The sequence below is a fragment of the Stenella coeruleoalba genome (assembly GCF_951394435.1).
Source record: "Stenella coeruleoalba genome assembly, chromosome: 2".
Taxonomy (NCBI): Eukaryota; Metazoa; Chordata; class Mammalia; order Artiodactyla; family Delphinidae; genus Stenella; species Stenella coeruleoalba.
Window position 1 is genome coordinate 73,774,973 of NC_137147.1, and position 12,154 is coordinate 73,787,126.

Below are 12,154 nucleotides of genomic sequence, written 5' to 3' on the forward strand. Positions count from 1 at the left end.
CAGTTTTTGATATTATTAAAAGGAAAATTTAGATTATCTTTATATAATTTAGATTATCTAAAAATTTAGACTAAAAGGCATAATTTTATAGGAATTTTTATTTTTTTGAATTATTTGTGTATCATTCTTTGGCTGGGAACTGAATATTTAAAATAAAAAATTATGTGTGCAGTTCCTCTTTGCCATCTTTTGTGAATCGTAGGGCTATATATTTTGGTCCTCAACTTAGGAGTAGCTTAGAAAAGGGCCCTCCAACATTTTCCGTATCTTTCCATGGAATTTTGTACCTTGCGTTTTCCTGGTTTGTTTTCCTAGACTATCTTTTTCCATGTCTTCTACACAGATTGGTGAGGAAATGAGCCAGAACAGTTTCATAAAGCAGTATCTGGAAAAGCAGCAGGAGCTGCTTAGGCAGCGTCTGGAACGTGAAGCTCGAGAAGCTGCAGAACTTGAAGGTAAGCCCAGACTGTCACTTCTTACAAGGAGTTCTTCCTGCTTATTCCTTTCACTGAGTAGATGGGCCTGTTTCACTAGGCAGTTTCAGGAATATAAGTCAGGCTGAGACTGCCAGTTATTTGCTTTGGTAGTTTATGGAGCCAAGTGAGTTACTATTTACCTTTTGTCAGGGAAGAAGACACTTAATTTGACTGTCTTGACTAGAGAGCATTCCTGCCAACAGGAAGAGTTATAAGTAAATTAAGCTACCCTTTAGATGAACAAGAGCCTTATCTTAGGGAGTTTTTCTCTATGGACAGTGCTCTTTTTAGTATATACTCTGTATCCGTGACTTTGCCTGACCTCCTTCACTCCTCTACATATTCCCACATGCTGAGCCCTTCACTCCCTCCCTGCCCCGACCCAATCTGTGCTTTGCAGAAGCTTCAGCTGAGTCGGAGGACGAGATGATCCATCCCGAGGGAGTGGCTTCCCTGCTGCCTCCTGACTTTCAGAGCAGCCTGGAGAGACCAGAGCTGGAGCTCAGCAGACATTCACCCAGTACGTATCTCCCTCCCCACTGCGCTGTTTTGTCAATCCTGCGTAGTTGGTGGGGGGAGGTAGTTACACCTCCTTTCATGCTAAGCCTCCATTAAAGTCCCAGGGCAATTCTGTGACAGTGTTATTTGACATCTGTTTTTCATGGAAATTATGTCCTTTTTGAAGTCTGCGTTCACCTCTATGTTGTGTTGACCTCTCAGTATTTTATGAGGCAGTCTGATTTTTCTTCTCATCTGTATACCTCTCTAACTTCCTCTGCCTCTGAATTTAGCAACAGTCAAAACTCTTTTTCATCTCTTCACCAATTGTATATATTGTGTGTTACACATCCAGTCATCCCCCCAAATGGGCATCTGCAGTTTATTAATTCATTCAACAAGTTTTTACAAGTAAAAACTTGCCTGTTGTATGCCAGGCTTGTGCTAGGCACCAGGAATATAGTAGAGAAAAAGACAAGTCTCTGTCATAATGAAACATACAGTCTAGTGAGAAGATGGACATTAAACAAATTATTACATAATTAACTGGAGTTATGCTGTGTACTATGAGAGGCAGTGCAGAGTATTATTTGAGCATATTACGGGGAGCTCAAACCCAGTGTGTGGAATTGGTTCAGGTAAGATTAATTTTTTCACATTTAAAAAAATGTTAAGCACCCACTTTTGCATAGTATCTCAAGCAAAAGTCTGTAAATGCAGCCTTTGTCTTCTAGGAACTACCTGTCAAAACAGTGTGCCTTTAGGGGAACATGCGTATAAGACATGTGAACAGTAGGTAGATAAAGTAAACCAGTGTGTAAATTAACAAGTATTTTGAATGATTGTTAATGTTAGTGGTCATGGAGAAGGTGATCATTCCATATTTAATACTTCTAGAATGTATAGAAGTTGCTAGCTCTTCTGGTTAATATGGAACTCTTTCCGGAAAGCAGATTTTTAGGAGATATTTAATGATGGGAGAGAAATAATTTCTTTTAGAGATCTCTTTTCTCTTCAAAATAAAAACAGCAAACCACCAATTGATTCATTTTGCTCTTAGCACTCTTTTTTTCCCTGATTGTAAAGCCATGTGGAAGGGGAAAACTCTTTTTATAAATTAGTTGTCAGCATTGCTTCTTAAATAAAAATAAGCCAAAAAATTACGTATAGAATTCCTGCTGTATACGTGTCTCTATACTAGAGTGTGTGGGGAGTCAGCACATTGTAAAATCTATTAGGGAGAGAGAAGACAACTGCACATAAAACTAACAATGGAAGATGGTATGTTTTAGGTGACATACAAGTAGTACGGACACACGTACCACTGGAATTCCAAAGAGTAAAAAATTCTCTGAGGATTAGAGAGATTAGAGAGAGCCTCATGAAGGAGGTGTAGGATTTGAGTGAGCCTTAGAAATACGTAGGATTTGAGTTGGCACAGAGAAGACAAGAGGGTATTTTTAGGAAGGAACAAAGGCACAGAGGTAGGAAGGAAGGTGATATTTAATTTTAAAGGTAATGGGGGAACCATTGAAAATTCTTGATAGCAATATGATTTGATAAGGAACTCTTGAAAAAGAGAGAGCCTCTTTCTGTTCTAAATGTAACTTGAAGTGAAAATGAGGAATGTCCTGAAATAGATATAAGGTTTCAAAAGCAAGTAAAGATTTAGAGTGAGGAAGGTGGCCAGTAGTCTCTTAAGTGCTTTGTGTCTTCAGCAGGACTATGCCTATGGCTGTAATTGTTGGAGGAGGGGAAAAAAAACAGGTGAAAGGAAAGAGGTGAAAAAAAAGTAAGAAATGAATGTAGTAAATTGTAGAATACAACAAACAATTGCTGTGTGTCCTCTTCGGTATACTCTATCCAGAAACTTTCCTACCTCTGATCTTGGTTAGAATGTGAATTTCATAACAGATGTGGCGTAAAATTTGGTCAAGGTCCTAAATGGAGTGGTAGTTTGGAGTTCTAGCAGTGCTTGGTTGGATCGGTAGTAATGCCTGGAGTTTACCCAGAAATTAGATTTTTTTTTTTTTTTTTTTTTTTTTTTTTTTTTTTTTTTTTAGTTGTACGCGGGCCTCTCACTGTTGTGGCCTCTCCTGTTGCGGAGCACAGGCTCCGGACGCGCAGGCTCAGCGGCCATGGCTCACGGGCCCAGCCGCTCCGCGGCACGTGGGATCTTCCCGGACCGGGGCACGAACCCATGTCCCTTGCATCGGCAGGCGGACTCTCAACCACTGCGCCACCAGGGAAGCCCAGAAATTAGATTTTTTTCAGGTGTACAGCGTCAGTCTGCCGTAGGCTCGTAAACTATTAGGCTTCCAGCTTATTTGTTAGCTTTGGATGTTTGGGGTTCCTTATTTAGTAAGATTTTGATTAAGGTTCCTAGTAACATATTTTGGTAATCAGTAGTGGTACCTGAGGATTTTTTTTTTTAAATAAATTTATTTATTTATTTTGGCTGCATTGGGTCCTCGCTGCGTGCAGGCTTTCTCTAGTTGCAGCGAGCGGGGGCTACTCTCCGTTGCAGTGCGCAGGCTTCTCGTTGCGGTGACTTCTCTTGTGGAGCACGGGCTCTAGGCGCGTGGGCTTCAATAGTTGTGTCTTGCGGGCTCTAGAGCACAGGCTCAGTAGTTGTGGCGCGTGGGCTTAGTTGCTCTGCGGCATGTGGGATCTTCCCAGACCAGGGCTCGAACCCGTGTCCCCTGCATTGGCAGGTGGATTCTTACCCACTGCGCCACCAGGGAAGCCCCTGGATATTATTTTTTTTAAGAATATGAATTCCTGGGCCCTGCCCCAAGAATCTCAAAGAATGTAAGTCCTGAGACCTTATATTTTTAAAAAGTCCCCTGGTAGTTCTGTTGATCAGCTCAGTTTATGAATGACTAAATGAAAGAATAGTTTTTCAGCATTATAGTTAATCAAGATCCTTGGCTTATTATATGCCAGCAACCTCGCATTAATGTGCTGTAGTCACAATCCCAAATAGGAAGGAAAAATTGGTTTATAAAATCCTGCCTGGCTCTCCTTCTTGACTTCATATCTTTCCATCACTTTCTTCAGATTTTTCTAAGATGTTGGGAGTCAGTATTCACCCTCCATAGTCAGAAGTTGCCTCCTAGATCGTGACTGGGTATACAACAGTCCTTATTATCTTCAGTTAATTTTTCCAAAAAGAGCCCACTCTAGGAAAATTAGGAGGAAAAATACAAAAACATTTAAAAATGGATATTCAGAATACAGATTGATTAACAAAGGTATAGCCCCAGGGGATCTTAGCCAGCCTTTGGCTTACAGAGCATTTAGCCCTCATTCCTGTTCTTGTGTTAAATCTGGATGCTGAGATTATAAAGAAATGTTAGGTAAGTTACTTATACAGCTAACATGAGTCATATTTAGGGTTGGCATCATTGCCAGGTCTCCATTCTCTTAATTTCTGCTGCTTTTTCATACCCAAGGATACCCTCTGGCCACAGGCTTTGCTCTGATCTCTGTAGCTACCTAACCTGGATCCTGCAAATCCTGCCCAGGGATTTGTTTTCCAAGATGAAGAAACTACCTTCCTATATGACCCTTAAACATTCTTCAGTCTGTTTTTTTTGTTTGGTTTTTTGTGGGGTTTTTTGCCAAGCTGTGCGGCATCCGGGATCCTCTGATCAGGGATCGAACTTGTGCTCCCTACGTTGGGGGAGCACAGAGTCTTAACCACTGGACCACCAGGGAAGGCCCCATTCTTCACTTTAATACATTCTACACTGCCTTTGCTCTCCTGAAGGCTTCTGGCTTTGGAATCTTAGAAATCTTACATTCACCCTGGCTTGCTTTTTAACTCCTGAAATACATTTATTAACCTGTTACCAGTATTCGTACCACTCTTTGCTAAAGGTGCTCAGTTTCTGCACACATTATTAACATCTGGCTGAAGACACTCATGTGGCCATGTTCACATAATAGAAGATGGCACCTTTCCCAGAACCTTGTCTGCATCACATCAGCTCCTTACAAGGAGCTGGAAGAAATTCCTCATCTCTTTCTTATATTTTGTATTGCTTACTAGGCTCTTGTTTTCATGTCTGAGGTTCCCCTCCAGTTGTCATTTTCTTTGCAAAACAGTGATGTCCAGAACTTTCTGACCAGCCCTTCCCATTTTTCCCACATCTCTTTGATGACTTATTAGGCAAGTGCTTCTAGAGGAGGGATCATCTAGAATCCTGTCATTGCAGTTTTACAGTATCAAAATAACATTATGATCTAATAGAATAGCATACAGTTTATAATTGATGGAGATAAAGGCTATTTGCTTGTGCATACCTAATTTTAAAATCACAGCTCCAGAACTCTTATTTGATCTGTTTAGCACATTTATCTCTGGTAAACTTTGTACATGCCTTTTTTCCCCCCTTAAAATCACATTTATTTATTCAGAGCATATATGTGCTTTGTTATTCACTGCAAAGCATCTTTGGTATATGTGCTTGTAACACTTGCTTTTAAGTTGAAAATAAACAACAAAGAGAATGTTTCTTATATAGAACTTGCAGTGGTAAAAGCAAGTACTTGGGTTGGCTAGGCCTGTGAATTTTAACTGTTCGTAGTATTTGAGGCGTATCAGAGAATCTCTCCTGTAGGTTTTCCCTCCAGGGTATAGGATTTTATTGTTTTAAAAATGTTTGTTTTCTTATTACAAAAAGTAGTGTGTATTCATTAGAAAATTTTTGGAAAAACAGGAAAAAACAGGTTTTCGTTTGTTTTATTTGGCTGCGCTGTGCAGCTCGTGGGATCTTAGTTCCCCTACCAGGGATCGAACCCGGGCCCCGGCAGTGAAAGCACCGAGTCCTTACCAATAGACCACAAGGGAATTCCCTAATTTTTAAAAAATTTTATTGGCATATAGTTGATTTACAATGTTGCGTTAGTTTCAGGTATACTGTAAAGTGAATCACTTATACATATATATCCACTCTTTTTTAGATTCTTTTCCCATATAGGCCCTTTAAACAGGTTTTTAAGTCATCAGAAGTCCCACAAACAAAAATAACCACAGTTGATAGTTTGCTATATAATTTTCCAGTCTTTTCTTTGCCTATTTATAAGCTTAAGATATCTGCAATTTTCAAATCTTTACCTTCCCTCCAACCTGGGTAACTTTTTCTTCTTCTTTTTATTTTTATCTTTTAATTTATTTTATTTATTTTTGGCTGCGTTGGGTCTTTGTTGCTGCATGCGGGCTTTCTCTAGTTGTGGCGCACGAGCTTTCTCTAGTTGCGGCGAGCGGGGGCTACTCATCGTTGTGGTGCGCGTGCTCCTCATTGCGGTGGCTTCTCTTGTTGCGGAGCACGGGCTCCAGGCAAACGGGCTCAGTAGTTGTAGCTTGCAGGCTCTAGAGTGCAGGCTCAGTAGTTTTGGCGCACGGGCTTAGTTGCTCCGCGGCATGTGGGATCTTCCCCAACCAGGGCATGAATCCGTGTTCCCTGCATTGGCAGGTGGATTCTTTTTCTTTTTTTCTTTTTTTCTTTTTTTTTTTTTTTGCAGTACGCAGGCCTCTCACTGTTGTGGCCTCTCCCGTTGCGGAGCACAGGCTCCAGACGCGCAGGCTCAGCGGCCATGGCTCACAGGCCCAGCTGCTCCGCGGCACGTGGGATCTTCCCGGACCGGGGCACAAACCCATGTCCCCTGCATCGACAGGCGGACTCAACCACTGCACCACCAGGGAAGCCCTGGCAGATGGATTCTTAACCACTGCACCACCAGGGAAGCCTCTTCTTTTTTTTTTTTTTTTTTTTTTTAATTCTTGAGCATCTGGATAGTGATTTTTTTTTAAGACATTATTTTTTTTAGAGCAGTTTTAGGTTCACAGCAAAATCGTAAAGGTACAGAGATTTCTCATACACCCTCTGCCCCCACGTATGCATAGCCTCTCTTAATATCAACATCCCGCACCAGAGTGGTACATTTTTTACAATGGGTGAACATACACTGACACATCATAATCACCCAAAGTCTATAGTTTACCTTAGGGTTCATTCTTGATATTGTACATTCTGTGGGTTTGGACAAATGTATAATGACATGTATCCATCATTAGAGTATCATACCAGGGTATTTTCACTGCCCTAAAACTCCTCTTTGCTCTGCCTGTTCATCCCTCTCTCCACCCTCTGTCTTTTTTTTTCTTTTTTGTTAAACTACAATAAGTCAGCTTCTTTCCCTTATTTTGATACATGCCAAGGAGCTTTTCCTGAAATTCATGGAAAAGGTTTTCTTTTGCTTTTCCTCATTTTGTAATTTAACCTATTCCAGGTCATTTAATTATGAAATTATTGATTATTATAGGCACCACATTATTTATTAATATCTTACAGATTACTCTTTAAATCTTTGCTGAAGAATCTGACCTGTCACTGAATATCCTAACCCTAGTTCCTGTACACACACCTGTAATGCAAGTCTTTATTCTCTAACCCAGATATGAAATGGTATATATTCAAAGATCCTGTTAATCAAGTGATCATGGAGTAAAGTTTTATGAAATATGTGCAGTCTTCTAGTTCATTCTGTAAGTTTCTTTTCTTCTTTTAGTTACAGAAGCAGAGACTAGTTTAGTTTAGATTGCTGGAATAAAATAAGAGAGAAGACCTTGGATGAGAGCTCACACCATCTGCTTTATTTGCACTAGTTTAAATACTGTTCGGGTAGCACAGGTTTTTATGGATCATTTAAACCTTTTGTACTGTATCGTACGTATCTGAAATATAATTATATTTAGGCTGTTTTCTAAACTGGTTCACATCAATATTTGCATTGCTACTCTGTAATATTTTAACACTGGTAGGAAACGTAGAGGTCTTCCGGTCCATCCCCTCCATTTTCTCAGTCAAGACACTGAGACCCAAATTATTTAAGTGATTTACCCACAGTTACCTTCCTTCATGGAACGTAAGTGAAATTTTTTTCCAGTTTTACATGGAGTTGTTATTTGGAATGACCAACCTGTGCCCCCTGCAGTGTAAGCATGGAGTCTTAACCACTGAACTGCCAGGGAAGTCCACAAGCTTTCTTTTAATAGTAGAGCTTATTTTTCTTTAAAATAATCTCACCTTGAGCTCCATATATAAAACATAATTGAGAGGGGCCATTTCTGAAGCCCTGAGCCCTGAAAATCATTTCTCTTAAGTACTTATATCATGAGATAATTGTTTTACAAACTGGTATATTAATCATGATGTTTTGGTCAAAACTAGTGGTGGCAATAGGCAGTCCAAAAAAATGGACACTGAACACAGTGAAGTCTTGGGCTTTGATTCAGTGACAAAACATTTTACAGAAATAAATGTACTTTGTGCTAGACAATTTGAAGCCCTTGGTAGTTATTTTACATTTATTTGAATTATTTATAATATGTGAATTGGCTTTGTGACATTAAAAACATTCCAGATGTGCATAGCAGGAATTATCAACATGACCCTGACCCTTAGGGCTTTATATAGTCTTTTCTTCCACATAGAAGTCAGAGAGATTAATACAGATATGTATTGAGCCGCTCATATGCTTTGATCGATTGAATTTTAGAAAGCAGTCTTGAATGAATGTTCATGTTATGAGTCTGACTTGGTTTTTTTTCATTTGATAGGAAAAAGCGCCTCTATTTCCGAAGAGAAAGGTGAATCTGATGATGAGAAACCAAGGAAAGGAGAAAGACGATCATCCAGAGTCAGACAGGTAACTCAGTTACCTCTGAAAGCATCCTTCACCTCTTTGGGTAATGCCTTGGATATCTCCTCCTCCTCCTCTTTTTCCTCAAACTATTTCAGAGTTGGTATCTCTCTAGCTTTCTGTATAGTCATCTCCTTTCTCTTCATAATCATTTTTCTTGTTTTTTGTTTTCTAATTTATATCTGCTCTGGCCTTTGGATTTCTTTTTTAGCCATGCTGTGAGCATGTGGGATCTTAGTTCCCTGACAAGGGATCGCACCCACATCCCCTGCATTTGGAAGCGTGGTGTCTTAACCCCTGGACTGCCAGGGAAGTCCCTGGCCTTCGAATTTCTAAAAGAATATATAAAAAAGTAACTGTGGGACTTCCCTGGTGGCGCAGTGGTTGAGAGTCCGCCTGCCGATGCAGGGGACACGGATTCGTGCCCCGGTCCGGGAAGATCCCACATGCCGCGGAGCAGCTGGGCCCGTGAGCCATGGCCGCTGGGCCTGCACGTCCGGAGCCTGTGCTCCGCAACAGGAGAGGCCACAACAGTGAGAGGCCCGTGTACCTCAAAAAAAACAAAACAAATAAAAAAATAACTGTGAAAGTTAGTAGGCTGGTCTGTATTCCTAAGGTAGCACATTATTAGAAAAGATATAATTCATTATTCAATTAAAACCTTAAAGCTGTATGATACAGTGTTAAGTAAACAGTATACAAAAGCATATGTATAGTGTAATTACAACTGTGGAAAAGAAACAATGGGAAAAAATTAAATATACCCCAAAGATGATCAAAATAATCGCATTTATTGATAATAGGTCAGTCCCGCCCCCACCCCCTTTCTAGATGTTCAGTTTATATATATATATATTTTTTTTTTTTTTCTTTCTTTTGGTATGCGGGCCTCTCACCTCTGTGGCCTCTCCTGTTGCGGAGCACAGGCTCCGGACGCGCAGGCTCAGCGGCCATGGCTCATGGGCCCAGCTGCTCCGCGGCATGTGGGATCTTCCCGGACCGGGGCACGAACTCGTGTCCCCTGCATCAGCAGGCGGACTTTCAACCACTGCGCCATCAGGGAAGCCCTATATTTATTTTTAAAGCTTGACGCTAACAAATGAAGTACTAGCAGTTTCATTATTTTATTCTTTTTGGTCACTCTATTTTGATTCCTGTAAGAGCCCATACTAGTCACGTGTGTCTCTTGTCGCATTTGTTTTCTGTGTTGCTGAAAGCATATATCATTGAGTTTCTTCGTCATGTGTGTGTCTTGTGAGATACTTTTTCTCCTCTGTTGATAGTGAGCAAATATACTTGGAACCATTGAATATTTTTTCTTTCAGGCAAGAGCAGCTAAACTCTCTGAGTGTAGCCAGGCTGCTGAGGAGGAAGAGGATCAAGAAACACCTTCCAGAAATCTGAGGCTCAGAGCAGATCGAAATTTGAAAACTGAAGAGGAAGAAGAAGAGGACGAGGAAGAGGAAGAAGAGGAGGAAGAGGAGGAAGACGATGATGAGGGACAAAAATCTAGGGATGCACCAGTCCTGAAGCAGTTTAAGGAAGAAGAGGGGGAAGAGAAGCCCAGTGTAAAAGTTGAGGAGGTAATGGATGAGAGATCCCAAACTATAAGATCCCAGGAACAGGAGGGGTTAGAGAGAGGAGGGAGAGTTACAAGGTCCCAGGAAGAGGCCAGAAGAAGTCATCTGGCCAGACATCAGCAGGAGAAAGAGATGAAAACAGCTTCTCCCCTTGAGGAAGAAGAAAGAGAAATAAAACCTTCAAAAAGCTTGGAGGAAAAATCCAAGTCCCCTTCCCCTCCTCGATTGACTGAAGATCTGGAGAAGGCCCCTGTTGTGCTACAACCAGAGCAAACTGCTAGTGAGGAGGAGACTCCCCCACCTTTACTTACCAAGGAAGCATCTTCTCCACCACCTAATACACAACTCCAGAGTGAAGAAGAAATAGAACCCATGGAAGGCCCAGCCCCTCCTGTCCTTATTCAGTTGTCTCCTCCTAATACAGATGCTGAGGCCAGGGAGCTCTTACTGTCTCAGCATACTGTGCAGTTGGTGGGAGGTCTGTCTCCTTTGTCAAGCCCTGCAGACACCAAAGTAGAATCTCCAGTAGAGAAAGTGCCAGAGGAGAGTGTCCTGCCTCTAGTTCAGAAAAGCACACAAGCTGAATCCTCAACCCAGAAGGGTCTTGAAACTGAATCAGAAAAATCAGCTCAACCACTCCCTCTAAAAATCGAGGAATTCACACTGGCCAAAGGGATCACGGAGGAATCTTTGGAACAGAAGGAAGACAGGAGGGCTTCTCATACTCTTGTCCCAAGCCACAGATTGAAACGGTCAGCTGACTCATCCTCTAGCCGATCCTCCTCATCGTCATCCTCCAGTTCTAGATCAAGATCTCGCTCTCCTGACAGCTCAGGCTCTCAGTCTCATTCACCTCCAAGATCCAAGCAGAGAGATGTATCTCAGGCAGGTACTCATTCCAACCCTCGTGGTAGACCCAAGATGGGCTCCAGGTCAACATCAGAATCCAGGTCCCGTTCCCGTTCACGTTCACGTTCAGCGTCAAGCAACAGCAGAAAAGTAAGTGTGGGAGAATCCTGGGTGCGTTGATGTTCTGTCTGTACTGCAGTGTTTTTCAACCCCTGGAGAATCTATCATGATTTCCAGCAGAAAAGCTTCCTTTAAGTCCCCAGTACAGTGATTACTTTCTTCTCATTTCAGAGTCTCACTTTCAACTCATTGATTCCTAAGTTGGGTCCTTTTTCAATTTGATTCCCTTTGATTGCAAAGAAAGCTGAATCCATACCCATTTCCTCTGGTAGACTATAAACTTCTTGAGGATATGGACATGCCTTTTATGTGTGTATCCCAGTACCCAGCACCTAGTTGGGAGTTGATAAACAATTTGTTGAGTAATCTAGGAAGTCAGGGAGGTCACTAAATGAAACAGGAATAAACCTAGGGAAAGATGTAAATAAAATCTTTGAATAAAAAGATCTAAAGTATTAAGTTGGAAAACTCAGTGATCTACTGAATATATGGCATATAAAATAATTTGCCTAATGTGTTTCATTTCTTTAGTCTCTGAGCCCTGGAGTCTCCAGGGACAGCAGCACCAGCTACACTGAAACCAAAGATCCCTCTTCTGGTCAGGAGGTTGCAACTCCACCATTGCCACAGCTTCAGGTCCTTGAGCCAAAGGAGAGGACTTCCACCTCAACCTCTATCCTAGTGAGGCGTATGAGCCAACCTGAGCCAGCTGAAAAGCATGTGACCCAGAGGTTACAGCCTGAGCGGGTAGGGTATTATGCCCCTTCCCTAAGAGGGAGACGGAGGATTAGGCATGATTTTCCCTTTTGTCTTAGCTATAAAACTGAAAGTGCAGTCTGGATAATGTTCAATAGAAATGGAGAAGGTTGGGGAAAAAACCTGTTAGAGTCTACTTTTTTTTTTTTTTGCGGTACGCGGGCC

General features: G+C 41.5%; 1 protein-coding gene across 1 annotated transcript in view; it reads left to right on the forward strand.

Annotated features, from left to right (window-relative positions):
• Positions 1-12,154, forward strand: part of ACIN1 (apoptotic chromatin condensation inducer 1) — a 31,841-nt gene that overhangs the window by 3,396 nt on the left and 16,291 nt on the right. Inside the window, 5 exon segments of the mRNA XM_079914290.1 lie at positions 344-455; positions 877-996; positions 8,602-8,690; positions 10,010-11,263; positions 11,765-11,980. Coding sequence (XP_079770416.1) covers positions 344-455; positions 877-996; positions 8,602-8,690; positions 10,010-11,263; positions 11,765-11,980 — 1,791 coding nt within the window.